This window comes from Chondrus crispus, genomic scaffold (genome assembly GCF_000350225.1).
Source record: "Chondrus crispus Stackhouse genomic scaffold, scaffold_47, whole genome shotgun sequence".
In the NCBI taxonomy this organism is placed as follows: domain Eukaryota; phylum Rhodophyta; class Florideophyceae; order Gigartinales; family Gigartinaceae; genus Chondrus; species Chondrus crispus.
In genome coordinates, this window is record NW_005179373.1 from 403,021 (window position 1) to 425,369 (window position 22,349).

Sequence of the window (22,349 nt, forward strand, 5' to 3'; positions counted from 1 at the left end):
CAAGTCAAACAACTGAAACCTCACCACGTGAGGGCAGTATATCAAAAGCTGAAGTAGAAGTAATACTTCCAAGCACTTGGGCCGTGCAGGACGTTTCGTTTAAGCCTACATGGGACGCTCAGTGCTAGTAGCACCAGACCACCTGCTCTCTAAGAACGCCATCAACATCTTAAACACATGCTTTCTGATGCTTTCCTCAAGGGAACAAAGAGACCAAATCGATGCCAGAATATGTGACGGGGTTCGTAGGAATTCCTTGATCACGCAGAGAAAAATTTTTGACGTCAAAAATAATAAGCTGTACTCTACCACAATCGGTGGTACGTTCTGTACAATACTTGTTGCTCGATTTGTGTTCGAGGACGAGTGCGCTGCGCTTCCGGCGAACGACGAAGGACAGAATCACACATTGTTGAAAACGGTGCGGGCTTTGGGACTGTTTCAGACCTAGTCGCGTCGACTTATTGGTATCCTAAACTGCATGTAGATGGATACAAATCTGTGCAACATTTTAACAGTGCCGCAGGCATGGCATTCATATCAGAACAGCAGGCTTCTGCACGCCTGTACGTCCAAAGTTGCGATTCACTTTGTGGCATTTCTGAAATTGCGAGGGGTAAGCTGGATAAACAGAACCTTCACAGAATCATCGAGCTCTACAAACATTCAGTTCCAGCAATGGGGCACGGGGATCACTTTTCTGAGCTGGTTTTTGAGTTTGTCCATCAGCCTTTGAAGAGAGGCTTTGAGATGTCTAACCATCGAAAACCGCACATTCAAGCCGTGAAACATACATTGGTTGACGAATGGGAAGGAAGGCTAGCCCCTCTGGCAGGATCAAGGAAGGAAGTGATGTTGATGGCATATTTGATTCGCCGCTGAGAAGGTGCATGGGAGGGACCCGAGTTTTAGAAAGGCAGGCTGCAACAATGTCAAAAGGCATGCCAAGCTTGGAAAATGTACTGATCAAGCCTGTTCTCCAAAAAATATGCGGTGCACTACCATCTCAAACAGCAAATAGCAAAATGAACTGCATGTGGTCTTTGCAAAATAGAAAAGTTGCGAGGGAATCTGACACCGCGCTGGTTGCCTTGGAGGACAGTCTTGTCTTGAATCAGTTCCAAGAAGCTCGACAGTTGCAATTATATACCGGAGCGAAGCGGAAAAAACAGGTTTTAAGCGGAGTAAATCAGTCCATCAGGTCACCATCTTACGAATGCGTTCAAAAGGGTGATGCAGTGCAAGCTATTGTTCAGCGTCAATCGACCAATTTCGCGGTTCCGCACCAACCGTCCATTGAGGAGATGAGACGAAACCCTGATAAGTATCAGATGTGTGTTTTCGCAGTGGAAACGCTGTTGCAGTGGAGAGATTTTTCATGTGAAAGAAACGCCCACGAGAGCGGGCCGTTTGCTGTTGCTCGAAAATGTACCAGATATGAGGACAGTACTCTAAGAGTGGCACGGAATTCGCCGTTGGTACTGCTAAAACTCAATGAATCTGTGAGAAGAGTTGGGTTTGTTCATGCTTGTAAAGCTGCGTGCAACGGTACATCATGTGAGATACGCGAGATTGAAGGATACGTGTATCACAGTGAGGAGCTCCTTTCTGGAGGCACGTTCTCTTACGCAACGAAAGAGAGCGATTACCCCCCTCGAATGGGATAAACCTTCGTGGTAAGCGGGAGTGTGCCGATATGCGGATCGGCATCCTTGGTTACTATTCGTCCTTAATGCTACAAAATTGAGTTTTGCGCTTATTTCTGATGAAGATGGTGAGGAGGGGACATTGCCTGCTAATACAAATTTGAATTTTTACGCTTACTTCTGGTGAAGATGGTGGGGACACTGCAATACTATACTGTATTGTCCTCATTGTGAAATGCACTGAAATTCTCCGTACAGAGCTGCAATGCTGGAGAGCTGTGGTGCACTTCGTGTTACACATCGTCCCATCTCAAGATACTAGGTCATTTGTACACACCCGTTTCTATGCTTCTCTTCAACATGTTCTGTGTTATGGTATTCTGAAATTCAGATACTACTTTCTTGTTGCGTACGACAAGAGCGGGTCAAACCATCTTCAAGGAACCCAAGACCTCGTCGTTTTGCCGCAGCGACCTCGAAAAGTTTCGACCTTTACGGTTGGAGAGAGGAGCCCAGCTTAATGTAAAACGTGTGTGGTCTGATGTGTATGGTTCTTTTTCAGCGATCATTTCCAAACCTGATTTTCTTATGGCACCCATAATGGGCACATTCTTCTTGCAAAGCATGTTTAAGTATCTTCAGTTCCGTGTATCGAATTGCGTCGTCTCCCTCCAAAGCAAGTTACAAATCTGATTGGGAAGGGAGTGGTGCAGGCTTCCGGCAACACGGAAAGCAAATGGATGATCGTCTTCATTCTTTTCGGCCAAAGTTGCCCCAATAAGTCTTAATGTGCAATCCTCCGGCAGTTGCGCTGGGTCAGGCGCGTTCATTTTTCTACCCTTTAAAAGAAGAGAAAGTGGATCAGAGTACCCCGAAATGCCAATACATGACGCTAATTCATGCAAGGTGTTAAAAGCAACCAGTGCATGTTCCAAACTTAGCATTGGTGATTGTGTTTCTACGAAAGCCGGTTGGAACACTGCATTAGAACATCTCGATTTGATTACCCTGGCAATCCGCTCAAAATCTTCTAGGCTACAGTCCGCTTCCGCTTTGATTAAGGAAGTGTAACACATGCCAACAAAGCGTCCTTCTCTCTCATGTACGTCACATATAGCTGAGCGAGTACGGGAGAAAACGATAGGCTTGTGAGAACTAACAACAATTCTGTGTCTTAAGTAACTGAATATTCGGTCAGAAACCTTATCGCTCTCACTCCATGAGCCTACAATACGAGAGTACATTGCACTCTGAGCTCCCACGATCCTCTGAAGCTCCTCAAGCTTGACTTCTAAAGTACTAATTTTTTCCTCCGCTTCGCCCTTCGGTGGATCAAATGATAGAACCATCGATCTCCGTCTTCTGCCCGATTCCTTCATATGTCCGGTGCATGGCTTGTACTCCGAACCAGATGAATGATTTGATAACTGCTGCACGGAATCGGCTTCAGTATTATTTCCTGATTCCGAAAGAGCCAAGAGACACATCCGCCACGGCTGTGTGCCATTTTTTGGCGCCCAGTACCGTCGTGGCACAAAACAGATCCAATGAGTCGAGCGTCCATGAAAGAGGCTTCCATCCCATATGCTTGCTCATAGTGAACCCGTGCTCTGGTGACACCGCCATTACAATATACCTTCTCCAGGACAGCCTTCCACCAGACATCTTTTTCGACAGTTTTCCTTCGTTTCCGATCATCCCGCCGAGGTATCTCGACGATCCAAAGCACCTCAATTGCATCCCCCTCACATACGTCCTCCGCTATATGAGGCGGACGGATGGGACGAACCGACGTGAAAAGTGAATTCATGCCAGAGTGTAGGCAATGCGAGGTATTTAAGTAGGGGTTCTGAGCAGGCCGAAAGACGAGGTGGGGTGTGGAGGGCACAAGCTGGTGCTCGCCAACGGCAAAGATTGTAAATTTCAGAAGCCGGTTTTTTGGGACATCCAATCATTGCACAACCTTCAAAGGCTGACCAATAATAATCGTTTAGTGCCAATACATATATCTCTTTAAACGGGCGATGACAACCCAATCGTGATGTAGTTCCCTGGAAACATACCTGGGAACACCACGGCGGGGCATCGCGCCTTCACGTCTCAAATCTCACTTGTTCCTCAACCTCTTTCGAAGCAAACGACGGTTTGCCAGATCCCCTTTTACAGCACTCACGAGATCGCATGTCCCTCAGATCGCCTTTTTCATATCAACGACTCCAAACTCTGAGCAACCCATGTGGTTTTGCGGTAAGTACACGTTTTCGCGACAGTCCAACTTTGTAGCTTCCTTATCGGTGGGGCAGCGAGTGAGGAGAATTTTATCCAAGACGTTAGAGCGAGGATAAGGTGTGTTCAATCACATTTCGAAAGAGGCTTTAGACGGGAAGAAAACTGACCAACTCCTTCGACAGCAAGGGAGTGTTTTTGCGAGGGAAGATTCGAGGATCAATGCTGATGTTGGAACTGAGAAGGATGAAGGAGAGGAAGTGGTGGCAAGATGCGGATCAGCTGTGGATGATCTGAATTCATAAAGCAGGGAGTATATTTGTGAGAGAAAGATGTTGCTGGTAATTGGGGATGTGTCGAGAGGGAGAGTTTCCAACTAGTGTAGGTTTCGGGAAAAAACGAACGTCGAGAAGAAGTGAGGTAACAATTTTTGGGGGAGGGGATGACGATAATTCGAGGATCACTATTTATGTTGGAACTGAGATGGGATGAGGGATGACATGGTGATTCCACAATACCTTCGTTTCTTCGGCCGACCTGCCTGACTCAGAACTCTCCACGCGCTCATCTGTCTGGCAATAGGCAGCATCTGCAAGTCCACGTTGATGTTTACTTGAGAGGCAAGAGCAGCAGCAGCATCGTACTGGCTTTGGAGTGTTGCATGATGAAAAACAGTTGATGCCCACTTTGTGTCCAGATGATTCCAGTGTGCAGCCTCCGGGACTTTCGCATGCCGCTCGCGTAAATTATCAAACAATAGCACACGGCTAGGGGCTTGCGCTTACGTTTCTCCTTTATAGCGTCGCAGGAGTGAGTGAGATTGAGTTTTCCCACTTTCCACAAGGCCCTGCAGTCTAGTTGGGCGTTGAAAGTGTGTGAGCACTCCTGGGAGGGGCACTGTATACGTAGGCGCCCAGAGTGTGACTTTTTTACCTTGTGAGATCGGCCCACGGTGGCGCACAGGGCTAAGGATGCCATCAAGATGCTGTGCTTGTCAGGGAACGTGCTCCCTTTGATCAAACTCATTCCGACGACGCCCTCTTCACCTTTTCATCACTCTAGCGCCCCCAAGGAAAGGGCCTTATATAAAGGGGCTTATAAAAGGGGCACGTAACAAACATTCCCAAATAAAAAGGGGCACGTAAGGAATTTCTATTAAAAAACCCGTATGCCGGCGATAGTTTTGTAGTGCACTGTGCTAATCCACCATTGCAGCTGATTGATTTCAAGCCCAGTTGCCACATTGAAGCTATTTAGATCTCATTTCCGTTGAGAGCGGAAAGGCACAATACAGTGCTGGCCAAAATGATAGGGACACAGTCTATTCGCGCTGTGGCAGCTCCAATGATAGAAGGAAAGAGGCTCTGTACACGTATTGGGCGAGCTAAACGTGATGGAAAAGACGGTTTTATAGAATAAAAAAGCCTTGGAGCTATAAGGCAAAAACGTGTTTACAGCATGGCCATGATGATAGGCACAACAGGAACTAACTCGCGTTTTGGCGCAAAATGCAAACTGCGTTCCACCGAAAGGCGTAAAATCCATGCTAAGGCTACACTCGAGGGGTCTGCAGATGGTTATGCAGAAAACAGTCGGTTGGTAGCTCGGAGAAATGGGAGGAGGCAAAATCCTGAACGGGCGCGAAAAGGGGCTTAGCACTGGTCTTTCTCAAGGCGATAAAACCATTCGAGACATCCCTGCTAATGTGCAGCGCTCCGAGAACGTAGTTTCTAACTTGCTGCGCGCGCCGTTGGAATATGGGAGAAAAAAATCGCCAGGAAGACCGCAAAAACTATCTCCCACCGACGAGAGAAGGTTACTTCGGGCTGCTTCAAATGAAACAAAAGGCTCTAACACGCTTGGTCAGGAGCTGGGACTCTCTGTTGTCTCATGGTCAATCCGCCGCACGCTGCACAACGACCCGAACTTCCAATTCAAGAAGATGGTGTCGGATCCAATGATGCTGCCCCGTCATCTTGTCGCTCGTGAAAATTTTGCGAGCGAGAAGCTGACATGGTGTCCTGCAGATTGGTATAAAGTCATCTGGTCCGACGAGAAAAAGTTCAATCTCGACGGACCAGATGGCTTCGCCTTCTATTGGAACGACCTGAGGAAAGACAAGCGCATATTCTTGTGAAGGCAAGGAGGTGCGAATTCGGTCATGTCTTGGGGGCTTTTTGTGGGACGAAGAAATGCGAATTGGTGTTGCTCGAAGGAAATCAGAACGCAGAGGACTACATACTGACATTAGAAAGTTATTTGCTACCGTTTATTGATCAGGAGCTGGACGCAGGATGGATATACATGCATGACGGAGCTTCTATTCACAGGGCACATCGGGTCAGGCAGGTTTTTGACGAGGAAGAGGTGCCGGTTATGGACTGGCCGCCAAAGTCCCTGGACTTCAATCCTATAGAGAATCTCTGGGGTCTGTTGGCACGTGCTGTATACGCTGGTTGTCGTCAACTTGACAACGTCGAAGAGCTTAAAGAGGCCGTTTGGGAAGCCTGGGATAACATCACAACGGACACACTGAAATCGAAATCTTTTGGGGACCATGCAACGACGCTGCAGGGTCTGTTACCTTGCCAAGGGAGGTGCTACGAAGTACTGAGGTGAGTATTGCGCATACATGGGGTCCAGATAATGGGGTAGAGGTCTTGTCCCTATCATTATGGCCATGCCGTAAACACGTTTTGCCTTATAGATCCGAGGCTGTTTTTTGTTCTATAAAACCGTTTTTCTATCACGTTTAGCTCTCCCAATACGTGTGCGGAGCCTCTTCTCTTTTATCATTGGAGCAAAAGGGGGCTGCCACAGTGCGAATAGCCTGTGTCCCTATCATTTTGGCCAGCACTGTATCTGAAGACACTGGAGCAGCTTCTTTACGCTAAGGCAAAGGGCGTCGACTTGCCGTTTAGCGTTCTAGATCCACAAGTACATTCACCATCCTCTCAGTTCCCCGAAGAACGCCACATCTGACCGTCCAATCAAGCCGCCCTCCGCCAAAATGCGACCGATAGCGACCATATCCTCAGGACGTCTAATATCCAAGCTGCAAGAAGGGGCGCCCCTGGCTGTCGTCGACGTGCGAGACGACGACCGTGCTGGCGGGCACATCAAGGGCTCGATTCATGTCCCTTCGCATGACTTTCGACGCAGGCTTCCGAGCTTACTCATAGAGTTGCAGTCGAATGAGGCCGTTGTCTTTCATTGTATGATGAGCCAGAGACGAGGACCGTCTTGCGCATCGGCGTTTGCAAAGTCTTTGGACGATGCTGCTGAGCGGCACGCTATCGGTACAATCCCCGACGTTCTGCTTTTAGAGGGCGGTTTCATGGCCTTCGCGAGACACTATTCGGAAGAGACAAAGACGTTGTACGAACACTTTCAACGTAGTGAGTACGGAGTTTGAGGAGCTGAATGCAAAAGACTCCGTGTGAAAGCTCTCGAGTCCCGTTTTTACTACACACTCTACAGACACTTTACTTTACGTACGGTGGGCCTTGTTCATGTTTTATTGTGAGTGCAGCTTTGAAGCAACCTCTTCCAACTGGATGAGCTTCCGCTCTGCCACCGCAATTGCGTTAAGCCAAAACTGGTCTTCGTCAATACGGCTATGGAGATGTTTCTGGACAACGGCTTCGGCGTTCATCCGCCCTGTGTCCCTCAGCAAATCACTGTATATGCGAGGAAACAGTTTTGGGTCTTCTGTGCGCTCGTATTCGGCGTAAACCCCGAGCGCAAAGAGATACCCAAAGCTGTATGGCCAATTGTAGAAAGAAATTCCTGTTAGGTAAAAGTGCAACTTGCTCTGGGAAAACACGCCCACCCTCTCTTTGGAACTGAGCGCATCTCCGTAGTACCTCTCCCACGCGTTGATCATCATCTCATCTATTTCAGATACAGCAAGCTTGCCATCCTTTCGACGAATGTTCAACTCTTCTTCGAACCTAAATCGAGCAGGAATATTCAACAGAAACGTTGCTGCGCTCTCAGCCTCGCCCCACAGGATACTAAACTTTTCTTCCAAAGTCTCTGCCTTCTCCAGCAGCGCGTTACCGACGACTGTTTCGAAAAAGATGCTAGCCGTTTCTGCCAAATTCATAGGATAAGAGAGCTGGGTTTCTGGCAAGTCTCGCATCTGCCATGTGTGGAACGCATGCCCAAGCTCGTGACTCAGGGTCAGCAAAAGCTGTGCGCGTCCGTTGTAATCGCTCAGGTAGACCCTTGGTGTTCGGCTCTTCGCAAAGCCCGTGCAATACCTGCACTCCAAACGCATGGGAGAATCGCATTGAAACGCGCATATGAAAGTCGGTCACATGTTAGAATACCTTGGTTGCAGTCTGAAAATCCATGCAACACGAGACGCGAGTCTCAAGTTCATAAGCTTTTGCGAGACTGTTCTCTCACTTTGCATGCATTGCAAATTGGTGTCAACTTACGCCCCAGGTCTTTTCTTATCGCCTCTTGATGCTTCAATCCATCCGTTTTCTTTCATAATGCGAACAAACTTTCCCGCCGACTCATCCACCGCCCCTACAGCATCAGCGATAAGTTCAATCCCCTCATCAAACGTATACATTTTTCCGGTGTGAGTACCCGCCAAAGGCGCTGGGGCAAATAAATCCCATGGCTCGAGCGCATCCTTCTTCAGAACTTTGGCCTGAATCGCCAGAGCTCGACGACCCACCTCCACGCTCGAATCCAACGACTTTAGCAAGGCAGCTAGCGTCGCGTTCGACATTCTATTGCTGTGCAATGACGACGTCAGGAACGAATCAAACTTGCGTTTTTCGTACATGTCCAATCTCCACCCCGTGATCGCATTCAGCACGGCAGCACACGTTTCTTGGTGCGGAAGCCATGCTTCGCGGATCCCCTCCCACGAAGCGCGCCGAACCTCCTCGTCTGGGCTATCGCGCATGGCCTCCGCACTTGCAATGCCCATCTCCTTGACAGATCCATCTGCATCCCGCACATTCACAGGCAGCACCGTAGACAGGTCCGTGTAAAGACTTCCCCACGCAGAGTGCCCTGTCACGGACAGTTTTGTGACCATATTCTCTTCCTGCAGGGACAAGCGATGGCGCGCCATCTTTCTTGAATGAGACAACAGAAACTCGGCAGCGCGCGTCTCCTCGTTCGCGGCCAAAAAGTCGTTGAAAAGCGCGTCGGGGCACAAGTCCAGTATCAAAGCAGCCGGCTCGTAGGCCGTGCGGGCACGCGCAAACAGGACCTGAATCTGGCCGGCGAGTTTCTTTGCCTCTGCATTTGTTCCGTCGACAGAGGCAACGCAGCTCGCGTATGTGCTAACATTTCTCAGCAAGACGACGGCGTTCCAGTAGCTGCGAAACATCGCCAACAGCTTGGCTCGGATGTCATGCTGAGTGATCTGGTCGTCCGTAAGCTCTCTGGCGAGAGGTACTAGATCGGCCAGGGTAGAGCCCGTGCGTTCCATTTCGTCCATGTCGCGTTTCGCGATGGCAAGATCGTCGAGCAGAGTGCGGTCATCCAGGGCGGTGTACTCGAGCTGCCAGGTTGGACCTGAAATCTCTTGAGCGGGCGACGCGACACTGGGCACGGACATGGTAGGTGGAGTGCTTCCCTGGGATGTACGGGCGGCCGCACAGAAGCGAGACGGAGAGGTGAATGGTCGGCGGTGTCGGGTAGCAGCTGTGGAGCGAAAGAGGGCGAGGGGAACGGCGCTGGAAAAGGCAAGGTAGAAGGGGCGGAAAAACCGAGTCATAGCGAAGGGAGTGTTTGAGGAACAGAAAAAGCAGGTGGTTGGCGGACAACCAAGCAGACGAAATGTTCAGACGGGTACGGCGGAGGGGGAGGGGGAGACCAAAGGAAGGAGCATTGAGGGGAGGATGGGACCCAGGCTGGTTAGTGGCAACAGGTTGCGGGAGGAGGAATTTTCAGATCAGACAGCAGTGAAACAATGAAATCAGCGATATGTGTTTTTAGCGAGGGGAGCTCAGGAGGCACGGTCAATTCTCAACGGTTTAGTTTATACATGTGTTGCACGCGAGGTGCGCTCAGCTGCAAGCCGAAAAAAAGAGAAAATCAGCGAGGACTGTTCTAAAAGGTGTTAAAAGTCGCAATCGAGGGCGAAAGTGTTATCTGTCCGACTCGACGTAACGCCGGCTTTCTGATACTCTCCTACCCGCCGCTCAAAAAAGTTGGTCTTACCCTGAATCGAGATAAGCTCCATCCAGTCAAACGGCTGGCTTGCCCCGTAAACCTTAGAATATCCAAGCGACAGCAACAAGCGATCGGCGCAGTATGAAATGTACTCCTTCATCATCTCCGAGTTCATGCCGATCAAATCGACAGGCAGCGACTCGGACACAAACTCCTTTTCGCACTCGACGGCGTCACAAATGATCTCGTGGATGCGCTGCTCGGACAGCTGCTGCTCCTTGGGAATCATCGAATAGAGCAGACAGGCGTGGTCGCAATGCAACCCTTCGTCACGAGAGATGAGTTCGTTAGAGAAGGTGAGGCCCGGCATCAAGCCACGCTTCTTGAGGTAGAAAATGGCGCAAAAAGAGCCCGAGAAGAAAATGCCCTCCACGGCGGCAAAGGCCACGAGTCGCTCTGCGAACGAGCCCTGTGAGGAAATCCAGCGAATGGCCCAATCGGCCTTGCGAGCGACACAGGGAATCTCTTCGATGGCCCTGAACAATCGCTGCTTCTCCACCGGGTCTCTGATGTATGTGTCCAACAACAGGGAGCGCCTTTTCTTCTTTCCAGTTTTCATATTTCGGGTCGAAAATACTGACTCCACCAGGTTGACGCAGTACAATCCAATAAAGCGTAATGTTATAGCGGTGTAACCAATCTCTTAATTTTTGTTGCACAATGCCTCCAACTCGACCTGCACCGTCAGAGATTAAAATAATGAGCGAGTTCCAGTCTGACATGTCGGCGGACAAGTCAATCTCCTCCGCCGTCCAGAAGGCTGCCTGATGCTTCTTGTACAGCTCCCAAATGGCCGGGTGGCGGATGGGAAACAAGGTGTATCTGTCGGCCGCATGAGCGGTGAAGACGTCGGGGACTCGGGAGATGAGGGCCTTGTTCTCCAGGTCATCGGAGCGGTCAGAGGAGAGGTCGGTGACGTTGGATGCGAAATCAGGGGTGGCGGAGAGCGGCTTTTCTACTTTAGGCGAGGAGTGCGGCGAGGAGTTCGGATGGCGGACGGTGGTGGGACTGAGGGAGGCCATGGTTGAGTTGTGAATGGAGTGGAGTGGGAGGGAGTGGGTAGGTGTCTCGCGGTCTTGGGCGGGGTTGGTGACGGAGGAGGAAGCGGGTTTAAATAGCAAGGGGGATTGTGTGAGGACAGGGTTGCGGGATGCATGTGGTGTTGTGGTTGCGCGGGAAAGTTTGTCCGTTTAGGGTCCCTAACGGGTAGAGGAAAGGCAGGTGCAAGGTAAAGCGCGCCAAAAGTGAGGTTTAAAACGAGAGGGACAGGGAGGGGGAGGGGAGGTTGGCTGATGGCGGAGAGCCGCGGGAGAGCCGCGGGGCAGACGGCTCCCTGCCATCTACTCCCGCAGGCACGGCAGGCACCTCATTCAAAACCCTCCCGCCAAAATTTTCGAATTACTTGCCGTGTACCCCGTTGTAGGCATCAAGGTGATGTGTACAACGGGTACACGTTTTCGATTGCTATATTGTACACGTTGTCCTACGTGCAGCTTCAGGAGTGGATCGTACCATAACATGGTACTGTACAGTTATTCTTTACGCCCTGCACTGCTGTACTCAATACCTCCTCCCTCTACGGCAATCGAAATGGAGGAACTTTATTTTTAAAGACAGGGCGGTGTCCCAGGCTAGGAGTCCTAGCCTAGGACTCCTAGCAGTGATGTAGAAACCTTTCATCCTACAGTACTGTAATCGATGGTACAGTAGCCCCTACGCATTAGTGTCGCCCCGTACGAAACCCCAAAAATGTGCACTATTGGGAGACGGCATTAGTAAGTGACGTCGTCACATCTATCTGCATACACTTATCTGCATACACTCTGTAATCATTGCCTGCCTGCTCTGTGTTGGTTCTCTGTCTCTGAGTTTCGCAGTGCAGAAATGCGCGCTTTGCTGACCTTAGATGCGATAGAGCGTCTGGAACTTGGCACTCAGTCGCCAAAAGTTCCAGCTCTCCAAACAATTTCGCCATCCCGACGACATGGGGTACAGTCTTTCTCTCTATTGCATTTATTTGGAGTGATTTGCGCTTCTCGCTTGCTACGCGGAGCAATGCTGGAGCAGTTGCTTTGATTTTGCGTACAGTGCGCTCTGCAATGCCGAATTGTCGCATAACTGCTGGTGTACGGTGTCCATTGTGGATCTGCGAATTCGAGCTTCTGCGAAATGGTCAAGCGCTTGGGCGACGCTTTTTTTCCATGAACCAGAGTCATAACGAGCACAAGCTAAGATCCGTGAACGCTGTTCGGTGGCATGAAGAGGATCCGATTAGGAAGCGGCTCTTACAGAACATGTTTGACACGTACGGACGGCAGCGAAACAGCTAGAACCGTATGACACGTGGCACTTTCGTGTTCGTGCGTCCCATGCCTGCACTATTGGAAGGGTGGCACAAACAAAAGCGGCACTAATGCGGAAGGGCCACTGTACAACGATGTGTGTGTGCCCCTCGTTGACGTCGGTAGCGATGTTTTCGACGACATCGATACTGTAGCGCTCTGACCTCTTCAACTTTGCGTTCGATTAACACCTCGTCTATCTTGTGTGTTGCACATTTAGTAAATACCCCTACGTACCCCCTACGTATCCCTTCCTCCCCCCCCCCACCTCGACCCCCCCAAAAAAACAATAAAACATCAATACACAATCCTCCTCATACAGCTACACACTGTACACTGAACACTACTACACGTAAACTTAGGAAATGTGCGCAAACATACACGAACTCCCGTCCCGACATCCTTGCTTTGTTCCAAAGTACTTGCATTTCTTCCGTTGCTTGGGTCCCTTCATCTTAGGTCTCGTTATCGTCTCAGCTTCCCGTCCGCGTCCAGCTCCAGACTTGCCCCCGCCTTTCCCACCTCCCATGCCCATCCCTGCACCGCCCATGTTAAACGGCATCCTGATCCCCATCCCAGGCATCCCTAGTCCCATCCCCAGTGCCATTAGGTTGGGATGCATCCCCATGGGTGGCGGAGGCATTGGCGGCATCGGAAATGGAAACCCATCCATCATTCCGCCTTGAACTCCTTGATGGAACCCGCCTCCGAGCGGTCCGCCGTGACCTAATATCGCCCCGGGCGGTGGAGGGGGGGGCGGCGGCGCCACTGGTGCCGGCCCCGGCCCCGGTGGGCCTACAGCCCCGTTTACCATACCCATCCCGTTCTCCGGCCCGTGCATACGTCGACGTTCGTCTTCTCCGTACCGACCCCCGTTCGCGTTTGCGTCGTTCATCGTCACGTCCATTCCTGGCCCGCCAGAATCCTGCCGAGGTCGGTATGGTTCTCCAGGTACTCCTCGGTCATTTCCCATCCCGCCTCCCCCATACTTTCCACCCATATTTCTGTCCTGGTGTCCGTTGTTAGTTTGACTTAATAACCCAGTCGACTGCAACGCAGAGAGCAAATGTTGAACAGCGTGTGGCGGTAGATGAGTGCGGTCTTTGCCTGGCAACCCTCCCATTCCTCCCATTCCTCCCACCCCTCCCATTCCTGCAATCCCTCCTTTGAATCCGCCGCTGCCATCCCCCATGTGAGCCTCATGTCTTCCCATCCCAAATTCTCCCATTTCGTTTCCATGATGTCCCGTTCGTACCACACCATTATTTCGTCCACTGTCAAACTTTCCACCATTGCCTCGATAATACTTCTCTTCTAAACCTTCCCGCTCGCCTTCTTGGTCTACCCTCATCGTGTTCTCTGTGCTACTGACCGCGCTTTCCCCAGTCTCCACGGAAGCGTCTGAAAGTGGGAACAAGTGCACCCGCGAGTCATTAGGTTCCATGCTGTCCCTCCCAGTGTTGAAACCCATCAGCGGTGATGGAGGAGTCTGAGCGTTAGCATCTCTCGTCATCGAAGAGCCAGCCTCGTCCCCCAAATCATACTGCTCGATCCCATCAGCATCAATGCGGCATTCTGCAGGTAAAACGATTGCGGTCGGCTTGCGCCAAGTATGCACTGCACCCATCATGTTCAATTTCTTGTTCAGCTCTTCCCGAGCTTTTTGTGCCCTGTCCAGTTCCATGTCATGCTCCTTCTTTCGCGCCGCTTCAAATGCCGTCATACATCCACCACCCAGCACAGAAACCCCGCCGCCATCGCGACCCACACCTTGATCATGTCCTTCTGTCTTTCGCTGTTCTTCAGACATGGATTTGAACATTTGTAGTGTTGCAGGACCAAATGGCAACGTTATCTCAAATTCTGGATCCCAAGATCGTATCAGCTCAAGACGAGTATCAATATGCTGGACATCGACGAGCTTCTCCTGTGGTGCCCATGATACTGTTTTTCTTTTCTTTGGTCGCACATCATCAGCGGTCTCCGGTTTCAATTTCCGTTTTGCGCTATTCCTTTCAGGCCCTCTTGTCGTCGTCGTTTTCCTACCCCCCGCAGCGTCGCTATCCACGCCCACTAGACTACTTCGCAGCATTGGCAGCATACTGACGACGGGTGTGGGAGCCGCGCGAAGTACAGGCTTGCTGTGAATTGCATCGCGTCGGCCGCCAGCTATCGATCCTTCTGTCTTTTCAGTCTCTGCAGGTGCCCCACCCTGCGGCTTCCAGTCAGTCAGTCCCTCAGGGCTCGCATCAGAGTTGGTGCCAGTTTTAGCTTTTTCCCTGCTGTCCTCATCGACCTTTTGTCGCTTCGTGCCTGGCTCTTCTTTGGTACCAGCGCCATCTTGGCGATCTTCAGGCACTGCAGTTCTGGTCTCTTCAAGTGGACGCTTTTCAAACCTGCGCATTCGTAAGTGCAGTAAAAAATAAATGAATATGCAATCCGTGGGGTTAGTTTCGTGTAAAACTTAAAAGCAAGATGGAACCGCCTTGAAGAGCTGTCTAAAGATGGACGTACCGTTCCGTTCCCTCAACTTTAGATTGTGGAGCAATCTTCTGAGGTCCTGATGTGTGCTGGTCTTCTTCCGTCGATTGGACATCCGCCTTCGACATAGCGATATCAACATCCATTGGCGAGGTCGTTGCAAGTGCTTCTGAGACATCAATTGGTGGACTGAAGGTCTGCGGTGACGGGTCTTGGGATATTGTCTTTGAAGAGTCATTCTTGCCTCTAGACACAGTCGAGTGATGAGTGCTCTGGTCAATGGGAGAGGAGGTTGATTGGTCGTTTGCTGTTGGGACTTTCTTGGAAATTGTAGACAAACTGTCCGAGAGTTGCTGTACAAGCGACCCTGGCGGGGGTCCGCTTCCCAAGTTGAGGGCCGTTTCTGAATCTTTCTCTTTCGTACAGTGCTCAGCTTCCTTCTGTTGATCCGGTAGTGAAGGGAATTCCCGGATTTTCTGTGCAGGGATATTGGAATTGAGAGAGGGTGTTTCGGCGTTCTTGTTTCCTGGCGTTGGTTTGGCTGTGGGGGCGAGGACGGCGTCAGCATTGCCCTTTTCAGGCAATGGATGCTTTGCTTGACTCTCAAACACAGATTGATCGACAGGAATATTTGTGCGTGCGGCAGCACCAGAAGACACTGCAGTTGGAACGTACGTGAGCTTTTGATCGGAAAGTGGCTGCGATCGTGACGATCGGCCGTGAGACGGGTCAGGCACGGAAACGGAGGAATCGGCAACGGCATGGGGTATCTCAGCTGAGACGTGTGGGGTTTGACAGGCCGAAAGGTCAAGCTGTGGGCGGCTCAGCGTCGGGGAATTGGTCAAAGGTTGAGACATTGCAGTGGAATCGGTGGGATGGTCGGCCATTAGTTGTGCACGCGGGTGGCGATCCCGTGGAAAAGGTGGGTAACGTTGAGATGTTAGGGCTCGCTTTGAAAAGGAAGGGGCCTGTCGTTCAGACCTGCAGAGGCCGGATATTGAGGTATGGCGGGGAGAAATGGTGGAGCCTGGTGTGCGGACGCAGGAAAGGACGCCGTCGAACGAGTGAGCTTCAGACTGATGCTCTGTGCGTGTGAGCGAGCGGTTTTGAGGGTTTTGAGGGTTTTGAGGAACGAGGCGTTTTCTTTCGACAATGTGGGTTACGATATGCACTCGTGTACGCCTGTGCCTACTTGCTTCGTGTGACTCTCAACGAGCGGACCGTGGTCGGAAAGGCTTATAGGGTTTAAGTCTACGCTGCTCTGGGCAATCAAGGCGGGTTTGTATATGTGTGCCCGTGAGTGCGGAGCAGATGCAAGGAGCGAGGGATGCGCAGGATCGGTTCAAACGAAGCCGAGCCGTGTAGAAGGAGGGGATGGAGGGATGAAAATAAGAGATGGGCAGTACTCGTTGCTCTGGACAGGCAACTCCCTTGTGCTTTGCTTGCCTTGCAGCGGGGAGCGGGGGTGGGAAGGACGTAAATGAGGGTCCTCGGTTGGAGGTGTGCAGCCAAACAGTGCAGACTGCAGATAAATGAGTACGAGTTAGCGGGGCACGACTCTCTTTAAAGCTGGAAGTGGGATGAATGTGGAGATAGGGGAAGCGGAAATGATGGCGGAGAGGGGGGGGGGGGGGGGGGGAAAGGGGGAGGGGAGGATGGAGTGGTGGGGTGATTCTTGACGGCTGGCTTGAAAAATGACAGTTAAAAACGACGAAAGTCGGCGGACGCACGAGGGACGGTTGCGGTGTGAAACGAAGCCGAAACAATTTCGGTTGGGAGCGACTCGCAGACTGAAGTGAGATTTCCATTAATTTTCACGTGTACGGTGCACACAACTCGACACACAACTCCTCGTCGCACACTCTCCATTACCTCCAACCACATCCTGACAAGCGTCTCCACAAACAGTCATTCAATCGCCACACCCGCCGCGTCGCTGCGGCGTACACGTTCTGCCGAAAACTTACAGCACGTACCCTACATTTTTCTACGCACTTCGTCCCCGCTCGGAATTGCCTCCGCCGCCCCGCGCCGCTGCACACATAACCCAGCTGCTGCCACCGCTAGCTTCAACGCTTCCTCAAACTTGATACCGCTCGCCACCCCCGCCGCCAAGTATCCCGTGAGCGTATCCCCCGCCCCAGTCGTATCTACAACCCTGTCCACCTTGCTCGCCGCCACGCTTCTCACTTGGCCCTCCGCGTCCACATACTTGACCCCTTTCTCCCCCAGCGTCACCACTACAAGGCCCTGTTTTGCGCACCTTTTCTTAAACTCCTTGAGCCGCTCCTCCATATCCCCCTCCCCTTCCATTCCATTCCCACTCAATAGCCAAAACTCAGTCTCGTTCATAACAGCCACGTCCACTAGACGCCACGCCTCATCTCCCCGCGAAAACGCGCTCCCTGCGGCCGGCACAGGGCTCGGATTCAGCACTACCGTTGCCCCGACTTGCTTCGCCTCCGCAGCAACTGCCCTCGTCACCTCTCCATCGATCTCCAGCTGTAGCACGACCACCGCGCCACGCATTGCTTCTCTCAACCGTTCATCCCCACGGTACACCCCGTTGGCTCCAGCGACCACCACGATGCTGTTGCCGCCTTTCTCGTCAACGATTACGTATGCTGTGCCCGTATTCTCCTTGTCTTGTCTCTGCACCAGCTTCGTGTCCACACCCAGCGATTCAAGCCTTGCTAAAAGTGGCTCTCCGTCTTTTCCTATGGCACCAGCTAGCTGGCATCCCGACATGCCGCTCAGCGCAGTTGCTACCGCCACATTCGCCCCTTTGCCCCCCAGGGTCGGCCCGCTTCGCGTCGCCAGTACTGTTTCTCCTGGCGCTGGATACGTACGCGTCGACAGAGTGATGTCTCCATTGATTGACGAGACAACAAGCACACGGGTAGTGCAACGCTTCTCCATCGCGACTTGCAAAGCGAAGAAGCGACACACTTCTTTCTCTCTTCGTAGCAAGGGGGCGCCGCACGCATCGAGCAGCATCTCTCCAGAGACCTGAATAGCCTTTACACGTGTTGTACAGTATGAGAAGGGTGACAGGTACACACAGTACTGTTGCGGAACGGCAAGTGGCAACGTGTACAACCGGACGGCGAACCGGAAGGCTGAAGGGGGATGCGCGCGACCATGATGGTCGCGTTTCCGGTTCCCTATCAGATGATCATGATGATCATGTGATAGGGAACCGGAAACGCGAGAGTCCGACGTAAGAGGCGGACGAGGGAGTGTAGTCGACGCCACTGCAGCGTGGCGAAAGGAAAGGGGGGAACGGGAGGTGTCAGGCGGAACAGAGGGAGACAGGGACGAAGTGTGAAGTTGTTGACAACTTGACATCAAGTTTTCCCCTCCCCCCCTCCCTCCCTTTATCTTTCTATCCCCCTTCTGCCCTTAAGGGGCAGTACCCTCCGCCGTCCCTACGGGTGCAGGTGTACACGTATACACATGTACACGTACGCGAAATGACACGGACGAAGGAGGGGTAGGCGAGGGAGACAGGGATATGGGTAACCACGAAAAAACTAAAAGCAAATACAATTTTTTGATGCGCAGTGGTTCGAAATTCGGTGTAGGATAGCTCCTTGAGGTGGCTTAAGCCAATGAGGGCGTTCACCACAGTTGTGGTGCCGTTTCGGTACAGCATCGGAATCTTAGGCATGTGTCTCCTCCGGCAGGGTCCAACCCTCTGTCCAAGTTTGAGCTCATTTGGAGCACTGGAAGTACTTCTTTAATTTAAATGTTGATTTTGGTTAGGAATAGAGGGGGAGCGGATAGAGCATTCTGCTGAGAGAGCTTCTCTTGGGGAGGAGAGAATACTTGAGGGCCACCCCCGGAGGCCACCGCCCGGAGGCCACCGCCCGGAGGATACTGTAGGGCAGGGGGAAGGCAGCGAATAGTCGGGAAATAAAGAATTTGGGTGGATGCCCTCATTATCCTACTAGGATACTCGGGTACGCGGCTGGGATAACCGCAGCAGTGCTGTGCATAGTATGCACTGCATACCGTGTACAGCAGTGTACAGAGTATATCTCGCGAGAAATCGAGGAGATAAGCTCTTTTTGTGGGCGCATATCGTAAATTACAGTACAGTATCGGTAACATTATCGAAAGCAACCACATGCGAAGAAAAACCAAAGATTTTTTTCTGCACCGGCACCACCACGAATGCATTCAGCAGACCTCAGCCATTGGTGCGCAATGTTTTGTGGCCCTGATTGATGGAAACGATTTGCAGTGCTCAACTTGCCTCTTGATCTCTTGGTGCGCAGCGGATCCAATACCCTTCGTAAGTTACGCAGTAGACTTGGTAAAATTACGGTATCTGTGTCCAACCCGACTTCACCTCAATGTGATGCACTCCTTCTCACATGCAGAAAACAACTCACCACCTGCACTCCTTGCTCTATTCCCGCATCTCAACAAACGGCTCTTCGTGATATTCACCCACCCAACCTCGGCTCATTCAAACACAAATCACATTTCTTCAACATGTCTCACCTAGCCGCGTTCTGCCAACTACCGGCCTCTTTGCGAGTCCTCCCCTCTCACAGCACCTATTGCCACGCTCATCCCACCTTTCTCAAATCGCCACAACAACATTCGCCCAAAACCCTTTCCCATCGTCGCCGCCTGCATCCAATCGCAAACGCCCGAGATAAGGAGAGCAATAAGGGCGAAATGGACATCGTCGAGCGCGTGTATACCGCCATATTCGGTGCGAAACAGGCGGAGCCCTTCGGGTTGAAGCGCTTTGACCGCGACCGATTTCCGGAGCTCTACCCTGCAACACTCGACGAATTTGCAGACCCCGTTCCCGCGGACACCCCAGAAATGGCCTTATTTCGGCCATTACTAGCGCGCACACAGCTGCAGACCCGTGAGATTCAGTTGCTCTACGACGCCAATCGCGACGGTTGGTCTGCAGATACTTTTCATGAGGCCCTCAATAGAAAAGGGGCCTCTGTTGTTATGGCGAGCACGGCTGGTGCCGTTTTTGGCGGATACAACCCCAAAGGTTTTGTTGGATACGGCGAAAGCAGAGGTTCGAAAGCCGCCTTCTTGTTCACCTGGCCCGATGGAGACACTAGCAAACCGGCGGTGAAGCTCAGAAAGGTGGGAGGTGCCGCACTGGCTGTTGTCGATGAACCCGAAACAGGGCCCAAGTTTGGGGCCGACAGTCTGGTCGTCCCGCTCCGTCCACCGAGAGCGAATTGGGGTGAGAGTCAAAAGGATCGCATTGCATATAGCAAGTTGGGAAGCTACTATGAAAGAAGGCCAGACGGCGGAAATACACTCTTTGCAAATGGCGAGAATCCCAAGGGAGAAGTGCTCCAGGAGCTTAAGGTTTTTGCAGGCGTTTACGCGGATGGTGAGGAGATCCCCTTCGATGACGCACTGCCTTTCAGTTTGGAATGAGTGTGCAACACAAGTGTTCGGTATGCTCTGGTTCTCCCTGTAATACAGAAAGTGCTTCAACCTAGACTCTTTTTCACGTTCCACTCTTTGTTTTCCTTGAGGGCAAAGTGACAGAGTGCGTTTGTGAAGGTCCAGATTTTGAAATCTAGACCGAGACCAATCTTGTTCAAATACTGTTCACCTTCCGATGGACAGTTGAAGACTCTAGGAATACAAATATTCCGTCTTCATAAGCTTCCTTTTCTTGTGAAGAACCAAAGAATCATGAGCTGTAATCCAAAAACAAGCTGGATAGAAGTTGGGCCATAGCATCGGCGATCGACTCTGGGTGCACGTTGTCCTTCGTCCCACTGCGTCATTCCATGTAGAGTGTGGCACGTTCTACGACAGGTGCCTGTCACTTGCTTGCAAGTATGAATGGATCCCTGAGAACCACAGCTTATCATAGCTTTGTACAGTATAGAATACAGTACATGCATCCTGAACTGACATGGCAATGCTGCCATGTCAGTTCAGGCATGGCCTAAGGTTGTCCAAAAATAACGCGCTTTTTTGAGATAATGCCCACAAAATCGCTGGACGTCAAGTACGAGGTAAACCCGAGATTGAAAAATTCCGCCACGGGTTTTGCGGACTGACCTCCACCAGCGTGCCTGCCCGCAACAAACGCAAGTCTGGTAACGCAAGTCTGGTACAACATTGTGCCGCCCGACAGATCACGTGCACCTGCGCGAATATTCGCTGAAGCCAATATTGTAGCTCGCCACAAGGATAGATACTGAACCTTTCGGTTCTCAGTCGAAAGGGCGATGTGTTTCGTCTTCTTGCCAGGCTGAGGGGGGCCGTTTGGAGAGGTCCGCTTTTTAGAAGCTTCTACTTGTCTATCTTTCGCGGTTGCCTCGGCGGCATCTGTGGCAGATCCTGTCGCCCTTTGATCCGTTGATGGACTCTGCGCAGATGAAGCGATAGGGGCGTCCATGACGCATATCGATACGGCCCATGCAGTCTGACTCGTTTGTGCTGATGAAAAGAACGGAAAACCCACTTCGATTTCCTTCAAGACGGGTGGATCCGGCACTGCTGCGATTAGACGGATCGTGAAACTCGTGGAAACTCACATGCCCCCAGTTTTCGGTACGATGTGAGTTTTGCCAAACGCTTTGTCTGAAAAATTTTGCGTTTAGAAAATTTGAGGAAACACGCCACCAAAACACGCGTTTTCATGACTTTACGGATAACCTTATTAAATCAAAACTTTATGAAGTCAGTTTGGACAATTCTTTAACGTACATGCCCTCGGCAATAACATCTTGCAAAACATTGAGATAGCAGTTGTGAATCTACAGAGAGAATAAGAATCTAATGAAGTGGCAATACCCGGCTGACATTTTAAACAGGCGCTTTGGTTTCGAAGATATCATCACATAACGTTTAGAGGTTAGTGGTGCGCCGGTGAGGCAACTGTTCGTTGCCGGTCACATGCACCGCGCTCGTAAACGACCGGCTCGAACGGCATTGGAAATATTCTGTATGCGGTGCACAAGATTGGAACCGTTTGTATCTAAGCGTTAGAGTTTTTATTTATTACAAACGTACACGACTTCACCTTTCACGGTCTGCGGTACTCGAGACGGCGTGGAAGGACACTCCAGCTTAGAGCGTCCACACCGGTAGTAAAAAATCGAGTCCAATCCAAAATTTGGACTGTATTGCACAATTTCCAGCCCCACCGGTGAACAGAGTCCCAATCCAAAAAATGAAATTGGATTGGACATCCTGATTTTGAGGTCCAAACAATGCCAGATTGGACCCCAAAATACGCAGGTCCAATCCAATTTCAAACAGAAATCGAAACGTGAGTCCCGCTTCTGTGTCCTGGAATCCCGATCCCACGAACCGCCCCGACGACATGACCTTCGCGCCAAAAACGAACGAAAGCAAACCCTTTGTTACCATTGTACCTGCAGAAACCTCCATCGTAATAATTCCGTATCGACTTTTCGCGACACATCGTGAACAC

General features: G+C 51.2%; 5 protein-coding genes; 3 read left to right on the forward strand and 2 right to left on the reverse strand.

The window, feature by feature from the left end:
* Positions 1–6,882: 6,882 nt before the first annotated feature.
* On the forward strand, positions 6,883–7,287 carry CHC_T00006626001 (hypothetical protein). Its single transcript, XM_005719195.1, has one exon. It carries the CDS (start codon positions 6,883–6,885, stop codon positions 7,285–7,287), a length of 405 nt encoding a protein of 134 aa, XP_005719252.1.
* A 19-nt stretch (positions 7,288–7,306) lies between these two features.
* On the reverse strand, positions 7,307–11,419 carry CHC_T00006627001 (hypothetical protein). XM_005719196.1 is given in 6 exon segments: positions 7,307–7,389; positions 7,390–8,137; positions 8,318–9,580; positions 10,013–10,721; positions 10,762–11,154; positions 11,347–11,419. The coding sequence occupies 5 exon segments, from the start codon at positions 11,417–11,419 to the stop codon at positions 7,390–7,392; spliced, it is 3,186 nt and encodes a 1,061-aa protein (XP_005719253.1). The 3' UTR covers positions 7,307–7,389.
* A 1,360-nt stretch (positions 11,420–12,779) lies between these two features.
* CHC_T00006628001 (hypothetical protein) lies at positions 12,780–14,825 on the reverse strand. The gene has a single exon (XM_005719197.1). It carries the CDS (start codon positions 14,823–14,825, stop codon positions 12,780–12,782), a length of 2,046 nt encoding a protein of 681 aa, XP_005719254.1.
* Positions 14,826–16,596: 1,771 nt separating this feature from the next.
* Positions 16,597–18,047, forward strand: CHC_T00006629001 (hypothetical protein). Its single transcript, XM_005719198.1, has 3 exons — positions 16,597–16,618; positions 16,699–17,865; positions 18,028–18,047. Exons 1-3 carry the CDS (start codon positions 16,597–16,599, stop codon positions 18,045–18,047), a joined length of 1,209 nt encoding a protein of 402 aa, XP_005719255.1.
* Positions 18,048–19,402: 1,355 nt separating this feature from the next.
* CHC_T00006630001 (hypothetical protein) lies at positions 19,403–20,329 on the forward strand. Its single transcript, XM_005719199.1, has one exon. The coding sequence runs from the start codon at positions 19,403–19,405 to the stop codon at positions 20,327–20,329; it is 927 nt and encodes a 308-aa protein (XP_005719256.1).
* The last annotated feature ends 2,020 nt before the right edge of the window (positions 20,330–22,349 follow it).

Coding starts and splice junctions, on each gene's coding strand:
- CHC_T00006630001 (XM_005719199.1), top strand. CDS start 19,403: ATGTCTCACCTAGCCGCGTTCTGCCAACTACCGGCCTCTTTGCGAGTC.
- CHC_T00006629001 (XM_005719198.1), top strand. CDS start 16,597: ATGACAGTTAAAAACGACGAAA. Junction 16,619..16,698: donor GACAGTTAAAAACGACGAAA/GTCGGCGGACGC, acceptor CGCAGACTGAAG/TGAGATTTCCATTAATTTTC. Junction 17,866..18,027: donor ACACACTTCTTTCTCTCTTC/GTAGCAAGGGGG, acceptor GGAAGGCTGAAG/GGGGATGCGCGCGACCATGA.
- CHC_T00006627001 (XM_005719196.1), bottom strand. CDS start 11,419: ATGGCAGGGAGCCGTCTGCCCCGCGGCTCTCCCGCGGCTCTCCGCCAT. Junction 11,155..11,346: donor AACCTCCCCTCCCCCTCCCT/GTCCCTCTCGTT, acceptor ACCCCGCCCAAG/ACCGCGAGACACCTACCCAC. Junction 8,138..8,317: donor GATAAGAAAAGACCTGGGGC/GTAAGTTGACAC, acceptor TTTGGAGTGCAG/GTATTGCACGGGCTTTGCGA.
- CHC_T00006626001 (XM_005719195.1), top strand. CDS start 6,883: ATGCGACCGATAGCGACCATATCCTCAGGACGTCTAATATCCAAGCTG.
- CHC_T00006628001 (XM_005719197.1), bottom strand. CDS start 14,825: ATGCGCAGGTTTGAAAAGCGTCCACTTGAAGAGACCAGAACTGCAGTG.